At 44.4% G+C, this 27717-nt stretch overlaps 1 protein-coding gene across 1 annotated transcript in view; it reads left to right on the top strand.

Moving 5' to 3' along the window:
• Window positions 1–11956: 11956 nt before the first annotated feature.
• Window positions 11957–27717, top strand: part of LOC138268432 (trichohyalin-like) — a 57130-nt gene continuing 41369 nt past the window's right edge. Inside the window, exons 1-2 of the mRNA XM_069218056.1 lie at window positions 11957–12107; window positions 26065–26225. Coding sequence (XP_069074157.1) covers window positions 26088–26225 — 138 coding nt within the window. The 5' untranslated portion in view covers window positions 11957–12107; window positions 26065–26087. The remainder of the gene's footprint in view (window positions 12108–26064; window positions 26226–27717) is intronic.

The following is a 27717-nucleotide window of genomic DNA, read 5'->3' as shown; positions in this document are numbered from 1 at the left end:
ATAGTGTGGGCGTATTCTTGTGTAGGTTTTGGTATTGCCAGTTTATCACTGACCTTTGGTGTGGCGGACTTGTATGGGTGCCTGTATTGTGGCGGATTCCGAGATGTGGGTCGTAATACCTGTAGCGGAATTCTGCCACCGCAACGGTATGTTGGCGGTCTTCAGCACGGCAGAAAGCGGGATTTACCACCAGGGTTGTAATGAGGGCCTAAGTTTCCACCGAAGACAGAGCCTGACATTTGATCTTGTTATTTGAATGCAGAGCAAATGTGATGAGATAAGAACAAGATTTTCAGGCCGGTTTATAGAACGGGAGCACTCGGAAGGATACTGTAAATAAGGTGTGGGCAAGTGAAGGGACGAACTCAAGCTGCAAAGCCTAAAACAAATAAAGCCAGCAAATTGAAAGCAACGAAATATGAGTTACAAACCAAAAAGTCATATCTATGAATGTACTTAAAGTGACAGCTGCGGGATACTTTGTGGGGAAAGTCCAGTATTTCAGTCTAGTCTGAATCTTGCAGAGGTTTGGCCACATCACTCACCCAGGTAATATGACAAGAGGACCTTGAGTGGTCTCCATGTTGCAGGAAAGGTCTGTTCACCCATTCTATCAGTTTGCCACCAGTCACTATGGTGTAGAGCTTATGGCACACCTCTTGTAGGGTTAGTGGTAGGTGGCAGACATGTAATAGGGCATTTTAATGATTGTTTAAGGTGGTTGTATGTAAGGAGTTGACTGAGGTGAAGATGGTAGTCTGCCACAAGGATATCGAAATTTAGTTGCTCGACATCCAGAAACAAATCCTCCAATTTTAAGAATCTTGCAGCAAGCCACTTGTTAGAAATGGGGTCTTTGGTTGGCAGTCAGGTTACCCCCTGTCCAAGCAGGGACTCTCACTTTAGTCAGGGTAAGTCACACACAATCCAAATTATCCTGTGCCACCCCATGGTAGCTTGGCACTGAGCAGCCAGGCTTAACTTAGAAGGCAATGTGTAAAGTATTTGTGCAATAAATCATACAATAACACCATATAGCACCACAAAAATACACCACACAGTGTTTAGAAAAATATATAATATTTATTAGATAAGATGCAGGTCAAAACTATTAAAATGCAATACGTAAATGTGGAGATATCACTGAGAAGTGATATAAAGTGTCTTAAGTCTTTTAAAAGCAAACAAAGGGCCTCATTCTGACTTTGGCGGGCGGCGGAGGCCGCCCGCCAAAGTACCGCCGTCAGAATACCGCTGCGCGGTCAAAAGACCGCCGCGGTAATTCTGAGTTTCCCGCTGGGCTGGCGGGCGACCGCCAGAAGGCCGCCCGCCAGCCCAGCGGGAAACCCCCTTCCATGAGGATGCCGGCTCCGAATGGAGCCGGCGGAGTGGAAAGGGTGCGACGGGTGCAGTTGCACCCGTCGCGATTTTCAGTGTCTGCTATGCAGACACTGAAAATCTTGGTGGGGCCCTGTTAGGGGGCCCCTGCAGTGCCCATGCCATTGGCATGGGCACTGCAGGGGACCCCAGGGGCCCCACGACACCCGTTACCGCCAACCAGGTTCCGGCGGTCAAAACCGCCAGAACCAGGCTGGCGGTAAGGGGGTCGGAATCCCCATGGCGGCGCTGCCTGCAGCGCCGCCATGGAGGATTCCTCAGGCCAGGGGAAAACCGGCGGGAAACCGCCGGTTTCCCTTTTCTGACCGCGGCTTTACCGCCGCGGTCAGAATAGGCCTGGATGCACCGCCAGCCTGTTGGCGGTGCATCCGCGGTCCCCGGCCCTGGCGGTCCATGACCGTCAGGGTCGTAATGACCCCCAAAGTCTCTTTCAAGCACAAAGTACCTGGTTTGCGTGAAAAATCTCCGCAAAGAACCGCAGAGGAGGAGAAGCATGGAAACAAAGGGGTGTGCGTTGATTTCTTGGGCTGCACACAGTGATGTGTCATTTCGTTTTCATGCATGGACGGCTGTGCGTCGATTTCCGGCGCTCAAGGAGTCCTTCTTGAAGATATGAAGTCTTTTTGGTCCTGAGACTTCAGGGAACAGGAGGCAAGCTCTATCCAAGCCCTTGGAGAGCACTTCTTCACACCAGCCAGAGAGCAGCAAGACAGCAGTCCTTCACAGAAAGCAGTTAGGTGAGTCCTTTGGGCAGCCAGGAAGTTCTTCTTGGCAGGATGCAGGTTCTGGTTCTGATTCAGGTATCTCCTACAGGAAGTGTCTGTGAGGTAGAGTGTCTACCCCAAGAAATGTCTGAGTTGGTAGGGGCAGAGCCCCTGTTTATATACCCAAATGTCCCTTTGAAGTTGGGGAGACTTCAAAGAGTGGCTTAGAAGTGCACCAGGTCCCCTTTCAGTTCATTCCTGTCTGCCAGGGTCCCAGTAGGGGGTGGTGCGTCCTTTGTGTGAGGGCAGGCTACTGTCCTTTGACATGCAAGCGTCAGGCCCTCCACCCTCCCAACCCAGGAAGACCCATTCAAAATGCAGATGTATGCATTGAGGCTGAGTATCCTGTGTTTGGGGTGTGTCTGAGTGAATGCACAAGGGAGATGTCAACTAAACCCAGCCAGACGTGGATTGTAAGGCACAGAAGGATTTAAGTGCAGAGAAATGCTCACTTTCTAAAAGTGGCATTTCTAAAATTGTGATATTAAATCCAACTTCACCAGTCCGCAGGATTTTGAATCACCATTCTGGCCATACTAAATATGACCTTCCTACTCCTTTCAGATCAGCAGCTACCACTCAAACAATGTATGAGGGCAGCCCCAATGTTAGCCTATGAAGGGAGCAGGCCTCGCAGCAGTGTAAAAACGAAGTTAGGAGTTTTACACTACCAGGACATGTAAACTACACAGGTGCATGTCCTGCCTTTTGCCTACACAGCACCCTGCCCTATGGGTTACCTAGGGCGTACCTTAGGGGTGACTTATATGTAGAAAAAGGGGAGTTTTAAGCTTGGCAAGTACTTTTAAATGCCAAATCGAATTGGCAGTGAAACTGCACACACAGGCCTTGCAATGGCAGGCCTGAGACAAGGTAAAGGAGCTACTTAAGTAGGTGGCACAACCAGTGCTGCAGGCCCACTAGTAGCATTTAATCTACAGGCCCTGGGCACATATAGTGCACTCTTAAATAGTCCAATTGAGTATGATCCAATGTTACCATGTTTTAAGGAGAGAGCATATGCACTTTAGCACTGATTAGCAGTGGGAAAATGCACATACTCCTAAAGCCAGAAGGAATGAGGTCAGAAAAAGAGAAGGAGGAAGGCAAAAAGTTTGGGGATGACCCTGTGGAAAAGCCATTTCCAACACCACTGATGGAGTTGCTTGGAGCACAGCCATCCTGTGTGAGTGGGAAGGCTTAACAAAGGTAGTGCAGGAGCACAGGGTTTCTTCATGTCAGTGAGCTTACAGGTTCTAGCAAGGCAAGAGAAAGCTGTGCATGATAACCCAGGATGTTGATCCATAGAATGGTCAATAGGAAAAATGAGCAGTGCAGTAAAGCCCTCCTTTAAAGTCTTTACAGATCAACCCCATCTCATGCAAGGGGGTGGGCAGAAAGCCAGCGAGCCACTCACTGGACCTGTGCAGCTGAATAATAGGGTTCTAAGTCCAGAAGGCCTAATCCACAAGCAGTCTCGGGTAGCTTTAGAGTGGAAATAGCTACTCAAAGGCACCCCAGTGACCAAATCAGATGTGTGGCATGTCTGAAGAAGTAATGAAGGATGAGCAGGGGAAGGTTTGCAAAATAATGCTATCATTGGGGTAGCACACCATCTTCACTAGTGCCACTTGGCCCACTAAAGAAAGCAGAAGAGAAGACCAAAAAGCAAACTGGGCTTGGAGGGACCATGACATCCTGCAAATCAGTGGGAGAATGGTAGATATTAATCACTAGGCATTGAAAGGTAACTGGTTCCCAGTTCAATCTGAGGTCTAATTGTAAATAAAGAGGGGTACAACAGTGCCATATGTTAAAGAAACACTAATTACATTTAAAAAAAATACATTTTGTTTGTGCAATTTACATCCCAAGTATTTTGCAGATTCTATGTGTGCTTGACAATTAGCGATAACCCAGATCACTAGTTTGGCTTTTGCTCAATTTCAAAATCATTTTAAAACATGGACAAAGCGAGCAATTGCCTTGCACAACCTTGCAAGGGGTCTGGCCCATGCTCACCCTTCAAAAGCACAAACAGTGGACCATTGCACCAGAAGAGTTTACCATGGTGGATGGATGCAGCTTGTTCAACCGCTTGACAGTGCCTCTTCTGTTTCTCTTCTGTCTGCAGAGACAACTCCCCAGGTACCCAATACCTTCCGATAGTCTTGGTGGACCCATCATTTTGTCTGATTTTAGGAACTGTCCCACCTTGTTCTTCTCTTCCTTATTTATCCATTTCTTAGCAACAACCCTTTGAATCAGTTCCTGTGGACCTCCCATTTGATCTCAATTTCATCCTCCTCTTTTATTATCTTTGATTGATAGACCTGGCTCCCAGTTCTGAGATAAATGTAGAGTCCAAGACATACACTCAAGTGCTGTGGGACTACAGACAAGTTGTGGGTACCTCACATCCTGACATTAGGTGACTGTCTCCCACACCATCTGCCCTGCCTCATTATTATTTTTTAGGTTGAAAGTCCATGGGCGGTTGGGGTGAGCCAGATGTTTTTGTTCAATTTGTTTAAACTAGCATAAGGTTAATTACCTTAATGTTTCCCAAACTGCCAAGGGTTTTAAAATGTTCAGAAACAAAATCAAAAGTTTGCTGTTACTTCCTCTTCAAGAAAGATTGGGTAGATTTGGGTAGGGATGATGGCCTTGACACAGTGCTAAAGGGCATTGATTTACTGCTGAACAAGAACATAATGTGACAACTGAATGTAGCATAGCAGGAAGCAATCACAAAAAGACCTCTCTTGGGTTTGTCTGTAAAACTGACATTTGTTCTTGAATTGTTGTCCTGAATTTTGACACTTCATCCTGAAATTTTGTCCTGAATGTTGACCCTTTGTCCTGAATTTTTCACAGTCCTGTCCAGAATTTTCGTCAATACCAGGTGGTCACCCTAAAATTTGCCCCTACATATCATTCTTGCAATCATCCTCAATGTCCCCTCTTCCTCTTCGAGCCGTTATTCTCAAACTATTTTTTCCATTCATCTCAATTTCTGAGCACTAGTCTTCATGAAATTTTGCTTAAGAGTAATATTGAGCGACTGCTCTCTTTTTACTCCTTGTGCAAATCAGTGCCTTTCTCATCTTGCTTTCTCTTCTAAACGTTTCACTCTCCCGCTCCCATACATATCCATATGTCACTACCATCCGTATCATCTCTCCCATTCTTTTGTCTACTACACATTTCAATCTTTTTCAGCCCATCCTACCCTCTCGCTCATTTTCATTTTTTGTCTTACATGCACCTTCATTTCTCGTCTTCATTAATTTGCTTTCCTTGAGCACAATCGCACGTTTTCATTCTAGCAGCCAAAACAATGTATACCTTTCTTCTAAAGGTTATCCATTCTGACTAGATAATATTTTATTAATCTAAAAAGCGAACAGGAAGTATATCAGATTCACAAAAACGAAATATTAGCAAGGCCAGCAAAATATCATAATTACTACGTCCTATGAATAGCACTTCACGTGGTAGTTAAGGTGATATCACTCACCATGGAGAATCGTTATAGAAATATGTTGTTCACCTTGCAGAAGTTTGAAGACATATCTTTCAGGTATACATTTGTTTCATCATGATCTTTCAAGTACATATTTGTTTAATCATATTTGTTGTTTCTAAAAAAGAATTAGAAGAATGTTTAAAGAAGTCCATTATGTCACAGCAATAAACCGGAAACAAAAATATTTACATCTTCAATAGTAAACGTATATCTCGTTGTAAAAAGTCTTAACATCTTTGAAAAGGGCATTTGTACAAAAGAATATATCACATCACATGCATCAAACATAATATGTCAAACACGATAAAACCCTAAGCGAATCTCTGATGAAAAAGGCATTTAAAGTGAACAAGCAACAACAATTTTTATATAATATGTAAGTATGTAGGTGCTTTTAGAGCGCAAATGCGGCTGAAAGGTAGTGGAACACATGTCTACTTCCAAATCTCCTCCGCTCCAGACTTCCAACACTGCCTGCATATCATTCAGGTCTTAACGTCCCGCACCTACGTGAAGCTCAATCTCCTCAATTCAGAAATCCTGTTATTTGCCAAGGACAAGAAGCAACAGATAGCCCAAACCTGGCTCAATGACAAAAAACGTGATGGCTTTAAAACCTAGCTTTCACCCAATGACAAGTCACTTGGATTCATCCTGGGCACAGTGCTTAATTTGTAAAAAACGAAGTGCCAGTGCCCTCGCCGGTGGGCCACTGCAGCTCGCACCACCTATTGCCCCTGCCAGTGCTACCAAAAGCTACTTACCATCACACTCCTACAAGCGTGCAAATTCAGGCTATTCTAGGCTTTAAAAGTTACAAGAATAGCTTTTGAGGCAGGTATTTGTAGTGTTAATATGTATTTAATTAATAAACAAATGTTTTAGTGCTTATCTCTAAATTAGACAATAAACACCATCAGATGGAAGACTGTCGTAAGTGCCGGTGCTGGCAAGTGCTAGTGATGAGCACCGGAAACCACCAGCTTAAATTAAGCAGTGCCTGGCCATCAACCTCACTTCAGAATTGATTTTCAAGCCCTCAAATACTCTCACATATAGATAGTGGAAATGCACTATTCTATGGCCTCCCACACTGAACACTGGCTCCCTTAAGAGCATCCTCCAAAGTGTGCCATGCCTAAAGTGTCTGAAGAAACATTTTCACATCACCTCCATTCTGATGGAACTCCACTGCTTCCCCATGCTAGCCCACACCACCTTCAAAACCAAATGCATAATCTACAAAGACATCATGAACAGCACAAGCATGTAGCTTGTTGATAAGCTCCCTATCTCTGGTGGCTCCCAGCACATTCGAAATCAGGAAACCATTTGACTGTAAACAAATAAGTGTAAAAAAGAAATAAAACAAGGCAGCACAAGTTTTCTGTTGATGCATCCAGGCTCTGGATCCTTGTGTTCTTCAGGACTGCCACAACCCTCTCCAATTTAGGAAAGAGTTGAATTACTATCTCTATAAAAAAAAACACATCACTATGCAGTGACAGTGTACTTCTACTCCCAGAAACCAGCTACCCTTCCAATCACTCACTGGCTGTATCGTTGCCTTTGGCCTACACTTCTGTCTTTTTGCTGGGTTCATAATATACAAAGAACTCACATGTCCATACAAACCTACCTACCTAGATACATACCTACATAAAGCACTGTGCAGGTTTAAGGGCAAAGATCCAGTAACTCGTGATTGGAGGGGTAGTTTCTGAAAGTGGTAGTGGACTGCTACTTCATTTTTAGGCAGTGCTCTGTAACCAGATGTATCAGTAGTTCTTTCTTAAATTAAAGCAGGTTTGGGATGGTCCTGATGGATATGGAATGTCACTCCAGATTCTCGGAGTTTAGATGGAGAACGCATGTTGCTTTATTTATTTTATTTTTTTGCATTTCTTCGTCTCCAGTCTGATGATGTGTCAAGAGCCACCCAAAGTGGTGAACTTGTCACCCAGACAGATGACGGATTCCTGTCATTGTAGCGTTGTAGATTATGCTGCTAGTTCTGCAAAGGGTGCATGTCGGTTAGGAAAGCAAACCAAGTTCCATCATGGGTGGGGGTAGATCTAGTCATATTTCTTCAGACACTTGATGAGGGCCATTGCGGAGTGTGGGTTGTCGAGGAGAATGGAGCTGCCACTGCCTAAATGTGAGAGTAATTGGGCTAGAATAGCATGTGTAATGTTGAATTCTTGGAGGAACCATTTCAATTTCTTTAGTCGAGACAGATAGAACTAGTCTATCTTGGTGAAAGGTTCCTGCATGGTGAGATCCCTGTTCAGGATGAATCCGAGTCACATATCACTGGGTGAACTTTTACGTACAAATTCACTAAGGTTCATGTCATTCAACCAGTTTTGGATATGAATGCTCAGTAAAGCTGCCTTTCAGGGATTCAGAGAATCTTTGCACTCATTTATTAGAACTATTGGTACATGGCGCCACAAACCGATGATGGCAAAATGTTCTTTACTTGAGAGTCAATATTGATCAAATAATGCTCTGATAAGCAACCCTGATTAATTTCTTGAGGTTTGGGTGAATACGGGCATTGTTGACAGGGATAAGAGCAAAATTTAAATTTACAGGATCTCTGGCTGTATCTGCAACATATTTCCTTTCTACAGTTCAAAAATCCAAGTCTAAACCCCTGTGGGGACCGATTGTCAGTAAAATAGTATCCCTCTTTGAAAACATGTTTATGTATTAGATCAAAACTCTAATGGTATATGTAACATTGTAACCATACTACGTTCAAGATTCTGGTGATATGATCAGGGATTGGAAGGCATACAATGTAAGAGGGATGCTTGTTGGGGACACCTGATGTAATATGCACTATTTACATCTATAAATCACATTGGTAGATTAGAAGTATTAAAAACATTCTGGCTTGTAGCTCAGTTTTATATTTAGAAACTACTATGCATCTTGAGATGATCAAGTTCATTACAGAGAGTAAATAATTTCCGTTTACGGGAGAATATTTCCTAAGGCTAAGGTGGACGACCCCACACCCCAAAGCAGGTGCCAAACTTTTATAATATGTTTATTATAGTTTTATTGCATAAGAGGTGGGGCCGCGGGCAGAGACAAGCACTGAGGGGCAGTGCACAGCACTCTCCCTCAGTGTACATGTATGTTTGGCTGGCCGTCTCCGGCTGGCCAAACACACATGCGCACTAGGCGCTGTGCCAGGTTGGAGACAGCAGGCAGATGCTCCCAGTTTGCCTTGGAGCGCTCTAGGTGAATGCTCCGACCAATACGAATGTTGCTGCCATGCTGCCTGCAGCATGACAGCAGTGTTCAGATTGGCCGCAGGGTAGGCTGGGAGCCTGTGCCTGCAGCGAAGGCAAGAGGCGCGGCGTAGTGTTGGCAACGGCGATTCAGTTAAGTTTTTTTTTTTTAATTAATTGCGCCCTCTTGCCGCTCCTGACATTGTGGTACAAATATTGGCTCTTTGTTCAGATGCCAGCATCAAATTCAAATTGTCCAGCATGCAGAAATTTTGAAGACTCCAAGACATACATTATATCGAACACATGGACTCCAAAAATTCTAAACCAATCAGGCTCTCTTTAAATCATTTTCAGTATAAGCCAGATCTATAAAACCAGCATTTACCACCACACAATCTCTAAGAGCCTTCAGGAAACAATTTAAGACTCTTTCATTCTAACAGTACATAAAACAATCTTTGGAAAAGGCAATGTGTCAGGCTTTTGTTATGGGTGTTTGGAAACAAATGGGCGACTTTGTGTTTGCTGCCCCAGCTGTCCTAAACATTTAACTTTACAATGAAGCACATCTTGTGCTGCAACACTTTAGAAGCTGAAAGAAGTGACCTTATGCTGGACAGACTAAGTTAACAGAATTAAGCTCTGACTGCAAAGTAAAGTGTTATGAAAAAGTCAGAAAATGAGGTTTGCAAGGCAAGTGGTGAACTTAGAAGTCTTGAACAGCAATGTTTTTTTTTATTTATTTTTTAAGAAAAGCAAACTCCAAAAGCAGGGTTTTGTTTCTGTAAAACAACAAAGAAAATAACACTGTCGCACTGGGAGTATTCTCAGAGTATGGGGTCATTTTTCTTTTAAACCACCAAGAAAAAGCTTGGCGGTCACAAATCTGAGAAAAAGTGAATCAAGCTATCTGCTTTAAATATTCAAGACCGTCTGATGCAATCACACAGACGGTTCGAAGTCTGTCAGGGCATTGGTAGAAGGTTTTTGCCAGAAGAACCGTGCATTCAACACCATCAAAGCAATAGCAACCCTCGAGAGACAGTAGCAGATTGGGGTTGGCTCAAATGCCACTCTTTCTCTCTAGTTCTCATTGCAGTTTTATGACGTGTGGTTCACCAGATAATTAAAGTTGACCATAGTCATGTCCAAAAACGAAGTTTGTATCAACATATAACTCTATGGCCACTAATTTGTTCCCGTTCTTTAGATCGGGAATCCCAATATCCGCTTATCCTCTCTGCAATAAATCATTAATTTGTTAAACTTGTTCACTAGCATCTTTTCTGTCAGATTTTACATGTACTCTATTTAAACTGCTCTTGTGCCCTCTGGAACTTTGTTGGATATAGACAACGTTAAATAAATGAAATCCTACCAGCAGCTGGTATCATCCCGGTCACGATGTGAAGGAAGGAGAACAGCACAAGTCTATAGCGTGCAACTACTTCTGGGGAGAATTGTACCCAATCTTGGTGTTCTCTGGACAACTCTCTTTGTTTGAGAAGCTTAGTTGTTAGGTTCCAGGTTTTTCTATCTGAGAACTATTGTGGTATGCAACTTCTGCTGTAGCTCATGCCTGTTTGCCGACATATTTGAGAACACATATACACAAAACTTCTGTTATGATTGGTGAAAAGCCTTTGATTAGTGTTGATTGTTTCTGCTGCTACTGCTTGAAAGATGAGAAGTGTTGTTGGTGTGAGCACAGATTTACCACCTTTTACAATCTGTAGGTGTCATCTATTACCCTTCGCACTGATTTCAGGTTAGCTCCATGATATCTAAAGCTTTGAAAAGATTCACTGTTCTTTTTGGTATCTCATTTGACACACACAAGGGCTATCCTTAACCAGACCGGTGTGATAATCAGCTTATGGAGCAAAATAAACAGTAAAGTACTGTGACATAGGCAAGCCACACATACCAAGCCATAAGGTCAGTATTTAATGTTTTAGCGTAAGCATATTAAAGCTAGCTGGAGTGGACAGACGGAACTGTGGTTGTAAAGCCGTCCCTTATGTTGATCACTGCAAGCACTCAAGTGAAAGCAGTAGGATACACCCAAACAACCACAGCATTAGGAGAAAGAATAATCCACTGGAATTAGCCAATATGTGATTGACAAAGTCTCCAGCAAATGGTTGAAAGAGGCCGGTAGAAGAAAGTCAATGATACAAAGGGGCGGACCCAAAAGCATGCTTCATATACATTGTAAGCAGTAAAGCAATTTAACGGCTGCACTGTCAAAACCCACCCCTAAAATACCTGATTCCACTATCCTTACCGGGAAGGATCACCTTATATTTGCACATCATCATATTCATACCACTGACCATTAAAAATCACCAGTACACACTTTTCAAACAGACCAATCCTCGCTGATTAAACACGACACCAAAACACCAATCCAGTCAATCAGAACACGTAGGTGAAAGTTCTAAAAGGCCATACAGGAGGGAGAAGTGCTCTCCATTATGTAATGCCAGCTCCATACTCTTAAATGCTGTACAGGGTTAGGGACATACCGCCAATCTGAGATGGTTGTGCGTCATTATGAGAGCGTAAATATCATCCTACAAAAAAATTGCAACCACCACACCGCCTGCTTTAGTGGCTGCCATTTTTTAAATAAATGTAGTGATGAAGAATTCCCTGCTGCCCCCACATGCTCTCAAACCTGCCAATTATACCAGCAGCTGACGGGTGGATTAAGCGGGCACCATAAATCCCATCGTGGTCTGACCGAATTTAGGATGAAATTGAAAAACCGGCAGTAATAAGTGTCACATGTCTGCAAAACTAGCTCATGCACCTCTTGCTTATTCTCACTTAGCTAAATATCTGTGCATCTGGACCATCAGCTGTATGAAGTAATAGTTTGTTTTCGCTCTTGGAAACCTTTTTGTTTTTATCACCTGGAGGGTGTGGCTTGCAGGTTTAAGAGCTTTGCAAATCGGAGCCAAGTCAGCTAGGGAGGTACCCTGAGCAGCGTGGATAAGAAAACCAAACAGGGTGGTGTCCAGGAGGCGCTGTAACTGCTCTGGGTTAAAATCTGCCTCGATCCGCAGAGGGAGGTTCCCACCATGGAGCCAGAGCATTGGGCCATATAAAGGTTCTTGCGCCCTCCGCCCTTCATTCCGATCTCCCTGCCGCTGGCTGAACAAGGTGAGTACAAACCCAGGCGTATGAAAGAGAGGCAGAATTTGCAGGTGTTTGGGTGCACTCCATTAATAGGATGGAAGGGTGTGAGAGTTTGTGAAGCATCTGCAGTACTATTTTTGCAGAGCTAAACTGGTGAGCAGCATTCACCATATGTCACGTTTACCTTCGGGCATCGTCTTTAAGACACTTGACTTGCACTGCCTGAAAACAACTGCTCTTAAAGTTTGATTGATTAGTCTGTGTGTGTTCGTACCTTGCAAATTGCAAATCTGCATTAAAGTCTTGGAGCAGGATTATATAAATTGCACCGTGGCAGTGCAATTTAGCACCAACAGCTCTGAAAAACATAATTTGCAAGCTGAAATTTTGGACCAACATTGTTGGATCACTTAAATTGTACCACTGACATTCGATTCTGCAAAAATATTTATGGATGACATACATTACATGATGCCATTACAATAATCCACCACATTTTTTACATTACGTAGATTGTGCCAGTGCATTGCAGTTGTGATCCAAATTATACAGATTACAGAGAGTGCAGCAGTACATTTTTACACTGACATGCTGGATTAAACAGGTTGTTACGGGGCCACTGCAATTGCAAATTTTCGGACCAAACCGATTGAACTGGGTTCAGTTAAAAAGGTTACTGCATTTGCACAGCATAAGAATAAATCTGGCAGCTGCGGTGACCAGTGCAAAAATGAGATCTCACACCCGCCTGTTGATCCGATGACAGAGAACGTGAGTGAAAATTGCAGAAGTACAATCTGCATCCCCAGAAATGGTGCAACCTAATAAGTCTTGGATTTGTGCTTTTCCACACTTGATCCACAAAAGCAAACATGATGGATCCTCGACGGGATAATTTATTGCGCATGTGTGCAAATTTAGCTATTGTTTGGAGGTCCGTGAAATTTGAATTATTTTGGCACAAGTCAGGACGTGTGTTCAAATTCAAATCAAATAGAATTTGTGGGCACCTCTGAGCGGCATCTATTTCGGAGGCACGCACAGATGGCGATCTCAGATCTGTTCCAAGATATCATAGCATCATATTCAAACCTATGTGTCAGTGATGCAAACTGTCAATCTAGATTCTCGGGTTGCCAAAAGAAACCATCCAAGATGTACCTCTTCTTTTGTCTCTACAGATGAAACGCAATGAGAGAATGGGTATGGGAGCCTAGTCATCATGGAAGAAGTCAATGATGCATAGGATAAGGAGACTCCTCCCTCCTTGTAGAGTGTCAGACCATTTAGACCAGTGTGTTGGAACAAGGGTGTCGCTGTGTGAGGAATCATTGCACTGCCCCACATGTCTTGGGAAATGTTGGTTGGTGCTGTGTTATACTGTTGTGTTGTTATTTGTGTAGCAAGTAATGCAACCCTAGGGTGGCTTCAAAGTTCTGATATGCTGACAGGAGGTATGGAAAAGAAGGACCAGGAGAAAGGGTGGGGGGGCATTATCTAGAGTGAGCCGTGGGTGTGGAGTGTGTTCCACAATACATTAGAGTCACACTGGTTAGAGAAATAATATGCTTTGGGTAGCAATCCTTGGGCCTTTGACCTTTGGTTGGGGGCACTGGCAGCTCGGGAGAGCAGGAGATGTAATGGAGAAGAGGAGGAGGAAATGGTGGGTGGTGTGGAGATCTCATCGTGGCCCAGCTACCTTGTTATGTCCAGCGTGTTATCAACAATGCACCCTAATTCCGACTTGTGGGTGTATGGGCACTCATGAGCTCGCTTTTCTTCTTTATTTAAACTCCTGTCCGTGCCCGATGTCGGGATACAGGAATGCATTGTGACACACCACATGGGTGGTGCGTGACACTTAAGGAGGGACCAGAAGAGGGAAGGAGATAGAAGTTAGGGTGTGACGAGGGACAGCCAGTGAAATCTGAGCAACGAAAACCGATATCAAGGTACACTGTTCCAGCAGGCAAGAGAGAAACCCTATGAGGCAAGAGCCCTCTCTAAAGTATTTACAGTTATAAATATAATTCAGATTTTTTCGAAGCCACGCATTTACAATGTGTCCACAGATAAAGAGGAACTCTTGAGAGGAGGTATGGAGGCTACTGATTTCTAAGCTAACTTTCATTTTCGGGATTGCAGGCGGCTCAGGGTTAAGGCACTGAAATCTTGACCCTAGAACTGACCTGGCGTAGCACTGGTTGGATAGTGCTTTCAGTATTCAACACCCCACCTTTGGTTGCCCACTTGAATGTTTCTCTGAGTACTACCTGTGTGCTCTTAACTTGGAGAGGGCTGAGGCACAAATGCAAGCTTATCCCTAATTAAAGTATCTTGTGTGTTATGCCTGACTGCAACCGCCTGAGGGAGGAAATAACCAAATCTCGATTTCCATACCCTGCCGTGTGAACGCTTCAGCCCTTCGATGCTGACCTCGAAGGCACTAGGTATGGTTCCAGCTAGGAGGTTGCTGGTCGGTAGAAGGAGCTGGCAGGTGGATGGGGGTCCCTGACAGAGGTCAAGACCATCATTATGATAGCGTTCTGAACCAAATTACTTCACATCAGAGCTTAAAAAAATTCTGACTTGACATTTCTGCAAAACTGAAGCCAAAATGTTACCCACCGCCAGCTTTTAGGCAGCCTGGATGACCTAGTGATCAGAACCCTGCCCATTTCACTGTAGACTTTCAGGAGAATCTCTGAGACAGCAGATGCACAGATGTGCAAGTACTTGGCCTTATGACTATCATGCTGCTACGACTAGAGGTAGCAATGGCTAAGCTATAAATCACAATACAATGCAAAATACGCACAGCAAGTAAGGCTCTACAGGGTGGGTAATGGGGTACCTGAAATGGTACATGCATGATGATTTTGTGTCTTAGATTTCAGGACCATTGAATGTGAAATCTGCTTCTTTTAAATGGTGATAGGTTAGATTGGCATATATAAACTAGCTATGCTGCAGAACCTTAAAACACATATCTTGTACATGTCCAAGATAGCTGCCTTCCCACAGCACTTATGCACACACAGCCTAGTACAGATAGTGTCACACACCCATATTATCTTTGGGTCAGAGCTCAAATCCCCTGGAGTCAGAGTCTTCACCTCACTTTCATCTGACTTGCCATTTCTGGCCACCAAGCATTATCCGTGCTCAACCTCCAGTGGTGTGTGTCTTAATCCGGGGGCCATGAAGGAGTAGAAGTGCAGATGCCAAGAACAAAAAGATGACAGAGAGAGGGAATGGGGTGGTTTACATTGTAAATTAACGGGTAGGTTTGGGACAGAGGCTTGGGCTGTTCCCTGTGTTTGTTGTCAGATGAGTTACATAGTAATGGTGAAAAACTATAGGATGGCAGGGGTTGAGGTGGAGCCCTCACTTGGTCAGGGGAGTTGTCAACATGAGGCAAAAATGAGGCCCAAGGAATATGACAGCACTAACGGCAGATTAAAAAAAAAGGCTCTCAACACTAATTGGCCAGTCTACAGACACACCCAAGCACTTAAACATAAGTAGCATACAGGTAAATGTAACTTCTTCATGATGGACCGTGTGACAAGCTGGGGAAGGGCAGAGTCAAACACAAGGCAGCTTTTAGTTATGATAGAAATAAAGATACATTTCAGGACGGAAGACAGTGCTGTGCAGTCAGAAGGACAAGCACATGGTCAAGTTAAACAAATATGCGCTTAGAAGGAAAGGGAGCTATATCAGGACAAGGTTAGACTTCTGAAAGACAGAGAAGACTGGGTCTGCATCAAGCATAATAGAGAGTATTAGTGATTTTAGAACGTCACATGACCACTGTATACTGGTATGTCTAAGGCACAGATAGACACAGTAGGGCCTATTCACAAACTGCACTTTGTAGTAAGGTATTACTACTGCGGTGGTAGTACTCACATACTACAACATTCTAGTCACAAACCTACATGTGGAGACCTCTGCCTCCGCCTCTCCTAGCTTTTTTATGTGCATGTCTCTGCATATGTGGTGATATGTTTTAGTAATAAATGTATGGGGAACCAGGGATAGTGTCAGGAAAATGGGGAATACTTACTACTAGATGGGGAAAATTGGGAGGAGGAAGGAGGTGCTAAGGAAGGTGTAAGGAGGGTTTTAGGGAGGAACATGCAAATACAAACATCCACCCACAAAACAGTAAGCCTATTGATATTCATAAACAGCACTTCTAAAATTACTGCAGCCAAAAAAGGAACCAAAACAGTTGTAAATGTACTCCTGGCTAGCCTTGGAGTTAGTCCAGCAGGACAAGAAAATAATGTTAATTAAAATTATTTATTTCGAATTTTATTTTATAGATAGATAGATGTTTAAAGGTGTATTCAAATTCATTTTTTTTAATGAAATACATTAAAAAGCAATTAAAACAATAAATACAACTTTTAAACTATTAGTTAAAAATGTAAGTACATTAAAATTAAACAAATTATTTTGAAAAATAAATATAAAATGGTAGAGTAGAACTATTTAAACCATTAAGTGAATAATTATAAATTAAATTAATATACTTTATTCTTTTAAATATTTTAAAACAATACATTTGATGAGTTCATGTGCTGTAACAATTTAATGTAGTTCTAAAATAATTATTGTAAGTTATTTTGCATGTTTATTTTACATTAAAATATTTGAATATTTTTTATTATGAGGTTTCAGCTCTAATGTATTATAAATTCCATCTGGATTGGCAGCCACTGGAGAGACTTAAGATGCTGCCAAACTGGTAAGATTTATGCACAGCTACCAAGAGACCGACAGACACTTGCTAGGCCAATTAAAATGGGGCCGCAAGATGCCTGTGGGCCCAGATAAATAGCAGATGACATTAGTGAAAGGTGAACTACATCACCTCCTCCCAGAGCAGACAAGGAGAAATCATTTGATTTGCTTAGCTTCAAATAAGAGGAAGATCCTCATCACCTCTTCCTCTATACAGAAAGGTGCACTTTCGCTTTGACGTCCCAATTATTTTCTTATCCGTTGTGCTTAAACTTTGAGAAGGTGGCCGGAAGGCAGCGATCCAGGTGTTCCTTGCAAATCACCCTAAGTTCAGTCTTATCGGCAATTGATATGTCTAGGCATTCTCTGCATGGAATGCACTCAATCAACATTGAATTTCGGAGGCGAAACACCACGGTCCCTTCCAAAGCTGATTTAGACCTGACCGCGACTGTTGTATATGCAGGAAAGAGGACCACAGGAGTGGAGGAGACATTTCAATATCTGAATATAAAAGAGGAAGATGAGTGACACCATGGAGTCATGTGGGGCCCCACACGTCATAAGACAGGCTTCTAATGAAAATCTATTATTAATAAGTACTACAGGAAAGCTGCAGGACGTGTGAGTCGTTGCCTTTTGCCAACAGTGGTCAGTGAAGGACAGATCATTGGCTGTTTTAAGCATTTCCAAATTGGATGCATTTCCCAACAAACCAAATGGGAACGTTTGCTTGCCAACAGTTGCTCAGGATGTATGTCATGAATATGAGCACATTTTGGGCACTCGTGCTTTTATCAGCAGGGGTTTTATCAGGTAGTTTAGAGAAGTTCAGTCGGCTGTGGCAGGATCAAAGTTTCTGAATGAGAATAAACTTGTGTAGATGGAGCTGGAATGAGTGATGCTGGAACGTCACTTCGACCAGTGGGTGGCGCTGCAGGATTATGAGTCCTGGTGATTAGTGATTAATGTGCCTTTGTTGCGAACACACGGTATTTTGCTGAAAAGCGGAATAGTGTTCTGCCAATCCACTGGTATACTTTATCAGAGGGTTCCGAAATCTAATCTTTAAAAAGTGTTTTGAATGCTGCTTTGAATGTGGTACAACTTGGCTCATCTATATGTCTCTGTCAGAGAAAACGCTGCAGCGAAAAATGTAGCGATGCCACAGGAATATATATCTGATCGGAATGTAGGGAGAACGATACCCTCATTTAACATCATTTCTAAGAGCTCTCGTCGTTTGAACGAAAAGGAAACTGTGGGAGTGTGAGATAAGAGTGATTGGGAGAGACAGTAATTTGATAAGAAGGGGCGCGTAATATCTCCACAAACATGGAATGGTTGAACTCTGTAGCTCAGATTTATGACAAAAAGTCAGGGCTTAATTTGTGCTTGTTGTTTCCGGTGCTGAGCACTGGCACTTATTTTTGAGGGGCGGTGCTTATTCTTCTCCCGCAAGCATTTGCTGAGAGCAGAAGACACATATGGGAAAGACAGAGGAAGGGAAAAACGAAAAAGCGTCACAAAGTCAGAAAGCAGAAAGCTGCAAGAGTGAGCTGAAGCGCTGGGAGTGGCTTTAAATGGAGTGAAGAGACCCGAGATGGCTTCAGGATAACGCTGCCTCAGTATTCAGTGCTCACACATTTAATTGCAGCAGCCGCATGCTTAAGAGGAGGGCTTTGGGCACTGGCACGTTTTTATTTACAAAGTAAGCACTGCAGAAAGTGATGCAAGGATAGCATGCGCAAAAGGTGTTTTGTGCTGGAATGGTGCCTTTTTCTCAGTGCTAAAAAAAACACCTCTATGCTACTTTGGATTACTGGAGCATTATTGAGGCAGATCAGCTCAAATACCCCAAAGTTTAGGTTAGTCAGCATGGTGCTTCATCAAAAACTAACAACTCATTGAAGTAGGCGTTAACAAGAGTAAAAGTGTTTTATTTTTCCAAAGAACCCCTAACTTTGCAAGTGTGCTGCTGTGCACAACACTCAACCAATGTATGGGAGCCTTCTGAATTTAGCTAGGCACAGTCATTTGCACTGATCGGGTATGCTTCAGGTCCAACTCCTGTCCTACACAGCGTACACTCATCGAGGCTGTGCAGAGCACAAGACAGTCTGTTGGTGCACCAGCAGAGGGGATGACAACTGCAACAGGCCACGCTTAGTACAGACGGGTTTGTCTAGCACGAGAAAAACAGGGTTTGCATGGATAATCAGAGGCGTATTTCTTAATCATAATAAACACTGTGTGGTCAGGTTTTGGAGCCAAAGCAGATCGAGAATTGAAACTGTTGATACTCGTCCTCCTTCGCATGACCTCCCCGCCCTCAGGCACCTGCCTTTGTCACACGTGATGCTAAGGGTTGGCAATCAGATTTTGCAGAAACTTTAGGTGCAGAACCGAAAATTGAAAAAATTTAAAAAGGCGTTGAAGAGATGAAAAGTTCAGAATTTGACTAAATCTGATCATCGTTGATGAGTCAAAAGTACAACCCAATGTATGAATATTTTGACATGGATGTGTCCTCGCACTTAACTTATGCTGTAGAGACTTACTTGGAGAACTTTGCTAATCAATCAATCAGTGCTTGTAAAGTGCAGCTACTCACCTGTTAGAGTCTCAAGGCGCTAGGGGATTGGGGGGAGTGTAGCATGTACTGGTGAGGTGGTTTAAAAAAGCCATGTCTTCAGTTTCTTCGTGAAGTTGGGGAGGGAGGTGGTTTGTCTGATGTGGATGGGTAGGGCGTTCCAGGCGGTGGCTGCGAGGTTGGAGAAGGAGCGTCCTCCTGTTCTGGTTTTTCTGATGCGAGGTACTTCTGTGAGAGAGAGCTGGGCTGAGCGTAGGGCCCTGTGGGGTACGTGGAAGTTGAGTCACTGGTTCAGGTAGGCTGGTACGGTTTTGTGGAGGGCTTTGTGTGCATGGGTGAGGATCTTGAAAGTGATTCTTTTCTCTATGGGGAGCCAGTGCAGTGTACGTAGGTTTTGCGAGATGTGGCAGAGTCGGGGTAGGTCGAGGATCAGTCAGGCGGCGGCGTTCTAGATGTTTTGCAATTTGCGGGTGAGTTTTTTGTTGATTCCAGCATAGAGAGCGTTGCCGTAGTCCAGTCTACTGGTGATGAGGGTGTGTGTGACGGTCTTTCTATGTTCGAGGGAGATCCATTTGAAGGTCTTGCGTAGGAGGTAGAGGGTGCGGAAGCAGGTGGAGGTGACTGAGTTGATTTGATGGTTCATGCTGAGGTCGGGGTCCAGGATGATTCCGAGGTTGCAGGCTTGGCTGACGGGGTGGGCGGGTTTCCGAGGGTGGGTGGCCACCAGGAGTCGTCCCATGCGTTGGGTTTAGGGCACATGATGAGCACTTCTTTTTTGTTTGTGTTGAGTTGAAAGCAGCTGTCTCTCATCCAGTTGGCGACTGCTTTCATGCCTTTGTGGAAGTTGTGTCTGGCCTTGTTGGGTTTGTTGGAGAGAGAGAGGATGAGCTGGGTGTCGTCAGCATAGGAGATGATGTTTATTCCGTAGCTTCTGACTAGGGTGGCTAGCGGGGCCATGTAGACATTGAACAGCGTGGAGCTGAGGGAGGATCCCTGGGGCACTCTGCAGGTGGTGGGTGTGGGATCTGCGAGGAAGGGGGCGGGTCTAACTTGTGTTTTGCCGGAGAGGAAGGATTGGATCCAGTTGAGGGCCTTGTCTCTGATGCCAGCTCCGTGGAGTCTTCTTATCAGGGTGTGATGGGAGACCGTGTTGAAAGCTGCAGAGAGGTCAAGTAGGATGAGTGCCTACGTTTTTCCCTTGTCCAGTAGAGAGCGGATGTCATCTGTTGCGGCCAGGAGGGCTGTTTCGGTACTGTGGTTTGACCTGAATCCAGTTTGGGAGATGTCGAGGATGTTGTGGTCTTCTAAAAAAGTGGTGAGTTGGCTGTTGACTGCTTTTTCAATGACTTTTGCAGTAAATAGAAGTGGGGGGATGGGCCTAAAGTTTTTGAGGTCGGTGGGGTGTGCCGAGGGTTTCTTGAGGAGGGGGCTGATCTCGCCATGTTTCCAGTTGTCGGGGAAGGTGGTGGCAGCTAGTGAGCAGTTCATAGTGAGGCGGAGCTTGGGGGCGATGGTGTCTGCAGCTCTGTTGAAGATGTGATGGGGGCATGGGTCTGTGGGGGCCCCGGAGTGTATGGATTTCATTGTTTTCAGCGCATCTTCGGTGAAGAGGGGTGTCCAGGTGGAGATTGTAGGTTTGTTGGTGTCAGGGTTTGGAAGGGGGGTTATGCTCGTGGGTTGTCCTTGTTGAAACTATCGTAGTTGGTCTTGATTTTGTGGTGAAAGTAGGTGTTGAGTCTGTCACATAGGTCCTGTGAGGGTGGGATGTCCGTTGTTTCACTGTTGGGTTGGGTGAACTTCTTGATGATGCTGAAGAGTTCCTTGCTGTTGTGTGCTTGTGAGGGGATCCTGTCTTGGATAGCCTTCTGTCTGGTGTTTCTGATGAGTTGGTGGTGTGCGGTGTTGGCGGCTTTGAAGTTACTGTGGGCTTCTGGGGATTTGGTGTTTCTCCAGATTTTCGAGGCAGCGACAAGTGTGTCTCGATTCCTGGAGTTCGGGGGTGAAGCAGCTGGCTCTCTTTGCGTGGGTGTTGTTCTTTTTGAAGGGGGCTATGCAGTAAAGACCTTTGTACTGGATATTCATTACTTGCAACATTATTGCAAGCTTGTTTGTTGTAAAATGTATGGTGTTGTGCCTTTATTTTGCTGAAAACCTTTTGAAACAAGTGCCCCATATCCTGAGGCGAATGGCTTAATGGTGATCTCTTGACAATTCTGTAGGCTTCAGACAATGCCAAGGTAGTTGATTTTATACAGCGCTTACTTTGTGGTTGAAGGTGGTCGGCGCAGGCACTCGTTTTTAAGGATTCAAACTTTTTTTTTCATCATCTGGTTTTGACCTGGAGCGAGAGGGAGAAAGGTAGAAAAGGGAGAAAAGAAGAGGAGTGGGATGACGGGAGGGACAAAAAACGTAACTGGAAGAGTGATATAAAGAGAACTCAAATGGAGGTTGGTGAAAGGCAGAAGCATGCAGTGCTTAATTTAAATAAGTGGGTGCGGGTGGGGTCCATGACACAGATGTTTCAGGACTAGCACTTATTCTTCTTTATTAGACTTTGACCCAGATGAAGAGAGAAAACACAAAAGGGGGGTAGAAAGAGGAAAAGAAGGGCAGTAAAATAATAAGAAAGCATGGATGAAGAAGAACCTGCAAGAGTGAGATAAAGGAGCAGGGGCTGTATGGTGATAGATGAAAAGGCAAGAGGTGGAATCAAGACTCGGCAGCTTAGGCATTTGGCACCCGACATTCTGTAGCGCCAGCAGAGAGCTTCTGAGAAAAACACTGAGATCGAATCATGACGAAGTAGCCATGGATTCTGGGAGCCCAGTAATCAGCAGTGCAGACTGCTGGCTCCTAATCAAAACTCTGTGCTTGCAATTATTTGTTTTTAAGTTAACCACTGGTTTACTAAAAAGTGATTTGGGCCACTACTCAAACCAGCATATCACTTAAGTGCACTCACACAGCCACAACTCTCCCCCTGCAATAACACAGGCACAGGGTCAGACTGCCCTTTAATCAGGCAGAGCCTGATAGGCTGTTCTGACAGATCAGTATTTGGGCTGGTTTTTAGGCAGTTGTGAGCCACTTTCATGGCCAGGTGAACCGTTTTTTACTGTTGATTTACCCGATATCAGTCTTTTAACTATATGCTTCACTAATGTGGGCCATTTTTATTTTGGTGCCCGGACCTATTTTTCATCCCAGTCCGACACTGCACAGGCACAACTCTCCCCTGACACTCACAGAAGTACACATTTAATCATGCACTCATATAGGCACAACATTCTGTCTGTACACACACAGGCACACTGCTTATCCTGCAACCACATGAGTGCACTTTTTGGCAAACACTTAGAGCTACCTCTGCACAAATAGATCATACTTCTCAGTCTGCACTCACAAACAAACTCCACTACTCACCCTCCGCTCATGAGGGCAAGCCACCCACACTGTAGTCAAGGTGGTACATCACTAACCGAAAACTCTCACACTCGCACCCCCAATGCAGCAATCACACAGATGCACCGCTGTATTCCTACATGCGTTACTAACTGTGCACTCACACCACTTACTCTGCCCTCCTCTGCAAACAATCCTCATACTGCATTCATGCAAACACATCACTACCCCAGCTATCACACAGATGCATTGCTTACCTGCTTACAGGAGTACACCTCTCGTCCTGCACTCATAAGGTCACATATTTCATTCTGCATTCAGATGCCACTCACCCTGCACTCACATAAGCACAACTCTCACCCTGCACTTAACAGCTCTAACCTTTTAATTGGCATCAGCGTACAGAGCCTTTTCTGGGATTCCCCTTTTCAATGGTATCCCTATAGCTCTCCCTCTTCTGTCACCCTCTGCATTTCCTTTTACGGAGAGGATGTGGTGTAATGTCCTGAGCTGCCGACTTCGGAGCTGAGGGAACCAGGTTTGAGTCTCGGCGTTGGCTCAACATCCTGTGATTGGGGCAAATCACTTAATATCCCAGTGCCTACAATTCAGCACATCGAGACCATCAGGGCTGATTTGCAGCACATTACAAATCATGGATTTAATTATGTATTGGCCTGAGGTACCTGCTGCCTATCTCTGCCTTGATACCTTCTCCTCTTGCACTCTTTTCTGCCACACGTCTGACCTTTCATTTTTTAATATGTTGCGTCCTTCCTAGTCTATGGAAAGGGATTAAAATAATATCCATCTCTCCTGTTTTACTTAATCCAGACATCTTACCCATTGCACTGACAGACACAGGCTGAAGAAGGGTCTGCCATGCCTCGGGTACAGTCTGCTCAATAGCCCCCAAGGGCTTCTCTGAGAAAGGTGAAGTTTGTGATGCCTCAGGTGCAGTTTCCTCAGACCAGCCCAGGAACAGCCATGCCTGAGTTACTGTCTCCTCCATCACCCATGGGGCCTCTCCCAAGACTCGCAGGCAGGGTCCCTGGGCTGCTGATGGTTTTGGATTCTCTCATGTGTGGTCCTCTCCATTAAGGCTCACAAGAGAGGTCACCGGGATCCAGCACTCCAAGATGCTCCTCCAACACTGTCTATGTTCTCCCCGTGCCCCAAGGGAGGGTAAGTGCTATGGATTTTGGTTGTGGTGCATGACGGGGGCATGCAGGATGGGGTTGTCTACTTGGAACCTACCATTCAACTCAGGCATAGTGTTGACTCTGAAAAAAGCCCCAACAACTGGCAAACAAGTCCAACTGAAACCATCCATGCACTCACACTGGCAAAGGCATGAGGAAGCTTGAACATGCCACGTTACAGCCAAGCGGGAGGTAGCACCAGGAATCTGTCTACAAAAGATGTGGTGCCAGTGCTGTTTTGGAGACATCTGTCTGCTGTGAACGTCCCATTTTAGTACTTACAAAAGTAGGCCTTCTGTGCCAGCATGGTGTCCATGAATGCTTACTGTTACTCTTGCATGGTTCTTTACCATTGTTTTGGTTTCAGTCATGTTAAAGCACACAGTCAGCACATGATGGCACTTCTGCCACCCATACAGCTACTGAATCATGTGAACTGTTGAGGGGGAAACCCTTTCAATCAATACTAATATTGTAAGGTAAAGTGTTTTCCCCTTGCAAGCCACTGCATCATTACGCAAAGGTGGGCATGTGAGGCGAGGGAACACTACTCACAAACTTGTAAGAATCTAGTAAGCATACAATATTTCCCGATCAAATGCTGTACTCAAGGTAAACAACATGGGGTGAAGTTAAAGAAACCTCTTAGTAGTGTTTTGTAACGCTCTTTTTCTATTCAATCCTAAAGGTCTGGCTGCCTTCACAAGTGAGACGTAAAACTAATTGCTGTCTAAATATAACGCATCTATGAGATAAAGAACTTAATGTCATGATTCAGTGTGCTTTTCAGTTGTAAATTAGAGCTTCATGCTTGACAGAGAAATAACTCAAAATGAGGTGAATTGATACACCAGTCAATAGAATGAGGTGAGAAGGAAGTATCCTTCTTTTGAAGCCAAAGCCTAGTGCATATTCTAGATAATTGGAAAGAATGGGTAAGGCAAACAGCTGCACTGCCAAGCCAATCATAACCTAGGTGGCTCTGTCCATAACATTAACAAAGACACAACTGATAAATCTAATACCCGACTAATTTTTGGCCTATGGGTCTGAAAAAATATAAGTGTTTCTCTTGCAAATTTCAGTAGACTGGGTCAAGCCTATCTGGACTATGACACAAAGTAAGTCCTCTTCCGAGCTTATAGTACTGAAATACAGGGGAGGCACCGAGATATGGGGGTAGTGACAAAGAGGAAGAGCTCTGTTGAGGGTTGGGGGAGGGGATTTTCAGAGGGACCCACTAAAATGTATCAGCAAGCAACAGGAGAATTACACATGGAATGAGGAATTGAATAATGAATGTTTGTGCATTACAATTGGGGTAAGACAATATGAGAGAATCAAAATTCTAGTGCTGTAACTTTTTCTTAGTAAGACATATTGAGGAAGTAGTCTACAGAAACAACAGTAGAATATCAGGAGCTGACAAGTCTAGATTGAGTTTAGTTGCTTCTGTAGTCTTTTCTGCAATAACTGCTGGCTAACTCCAGTCAGTGTTACTTGGGTGGGACGTGGTTCAGTGATGTAGATAAGATATTATACTCCAGTGGTGATGTTTGACTCAGTTGAGATGTGATTTAATTATTTCATTGATATGTGGATGAATGGATTCTTGTAGGTCTGATGGTTTAATTGAGATATGGTGTAAAGATATAGTTCAGGTGACGGCTTATGGTCCAATAGAGAGGTGGTCTAGTTGTTGATGAGATGTGATTCAGTTGATAAGTCCTCAAATGCGGATCTAGAAGATCTGACTCCTTAACCCAGTTTACCCTCTTTGGTATTCTTCTGTCTAAACTAGTTGATCACCATGTCTCCATTGCTCTTTGTCAAAGGAATAAGCATGCAGGGACAGGCTGTCACCCACTTTTAAGCATGACTGAACAAACTGACATTTTGTTTAAATTCATGATTTCTAATTAATACGTGGGAACAGTACCACTCATAAAAATGTATTCATGGGAAATGAGGCTGTGGCCAACCGTGCTATGCTTGTAAAGTGGCAAATTATACCATACTTCTATTTCAGATCAGTAGCAGCAGACGGGAAAAATGGCGAGGTTGCTCCGAGCAGTTAAACTCATCATTGACACCTACAGTAGCTACAGTCGCCAACAAGGTCATGAAGACAAGCTAAACAAGGATGAGTTCAACCTTCTGATCCAGAATGAGTTTTCTGATATTATTGAGGTAGGTTTATGACAAGACATAGGGGACCTACATGCACACTGAATGATTTGACTGAAAGAAAAATGTGTTTCTTGTCTACGCCAACTACATACTTGGGGTACATAACAATACTGTTTTGTTTGTGCTGGATGGGTAAAGGTAAACTCATCGCAAGGGCCTCTTAATGCATATGTACACTAATATATAGTTTTCTGTGAAGTTGCCAAATTTGAGGGTGCTTGTGAAACAAATCTAGACAAAAGTAGCCAAAAATGACAACAAATAATACATTTAGGTCCAATTCTTGAGAATCTAATATTGCCTTACAATTAGTAATGTTCTTTTTTGTTTAAAAAGAAGGCGGGTGTTTAAAATATTTTTTAAATTAGCATCATTTGCTTGACTTCAATAAAGGACCTTCACAATTTCCCAACACACTTTGAATAACCCAACCCATATCACAGAGGTCTTGGTTACCGCGTGAGAGATTTGAGTAGTTTAACCGATCCAATTTATTCTTTCTGGTCCTTTTTTTATAAATGCTGGATTATGATACCATTTATGGCATTCATTTTCTTCTTCAAGCAGGGGCTAAGCATAACTCACACACATTAATGCTGAGCCGGCTTATAATAGGGAGTACTTGCAGCTTATCCGTCTAGGTGACATGTCACACTAGAAAACCTTCAGGCTGGATCTGGGAGCTGTAGGTGTTATGGTACCCTTACATATAGAATGAAACACCGCAATGAGGCAAAGCAATACTTTACGGTGTATGCTAGTGCTACAAATGAAGCAGTTGGAGGATGTGGAGCTAGCTGTCACAGTCTTGTAATAAAGACAGTGGGGGTCATTCTGACCCTGGCGGTCATTAACCGCCAGGGTCAACGACCGCGGGAGCACCGCCAACAGGCTGGCGGTGCTCCCAAGGGCATTCTGACCGCGGCGGTATGGCCGCGGTCAGAAACGGAAAACCGGCGGTCTCCCGCCGGTTTTCCGCTGCCCTGAGGAATCCTCCATGGCGGCGCAGCTTGCTGCGCCGCCATGGGGATTCCGACCCCCTCACCGCCATCCTGTTCCTGGCGGGTTTGACCGCCAGGAACAGGATGGCGGTGAGGGGTGTCGTGGGGCCCCTGGGGGCCCCTGCAGTGCCCATGCCAATGGCATGGGCACTGCTGGGGCCCCCGTAAGAGGGCCCCTAAAAGATTTTCAGTGTCTGCCATGCAGACACTGAAAATCGCGACGGGTGCTACTGCACCCGTCGCACCCTTCCCACTCCGCCGGCTCCATTCGGAGCCGGCTTCCTCGTGGGAAGGGGTTTCCCGCTGGGCTGGCGGGCGGCCTTCTGGCGGTCGCCCGCCAGCCCAGCGGGAAACACAGAATAACTGCGGCGGTCTTCTGACCGCGTAGCGGTATTTTGTTGGGGGAACTTTGGCGGGCGGCCTCCGCCGCCCGCCAACGTTAGAATCACCCCCAGTATCTCTCTAGCCACATTCGGACTTTTGGGAGCTAG

Source organism: Pleurodeles waltl, chromosome 12 (genome assembly GCF_031143425.1).
Source record: "Pleurodeles waltl isolate 20211129_DDA chromosome 12, aPleWal1.hap1.20221129, whole genome shotgun sequence".
Taxonomy (NCBI): Eukaryota; Metazoa; Chordata; class Amphibia; order Caudata; family Salamandridae; genus Pleurodeles; species Pleurodeles waltl.
Note: the sequence above shows the minus strand (reverse complement) of the source record. Positions and strands in the feature narration are given on the sequence as shown.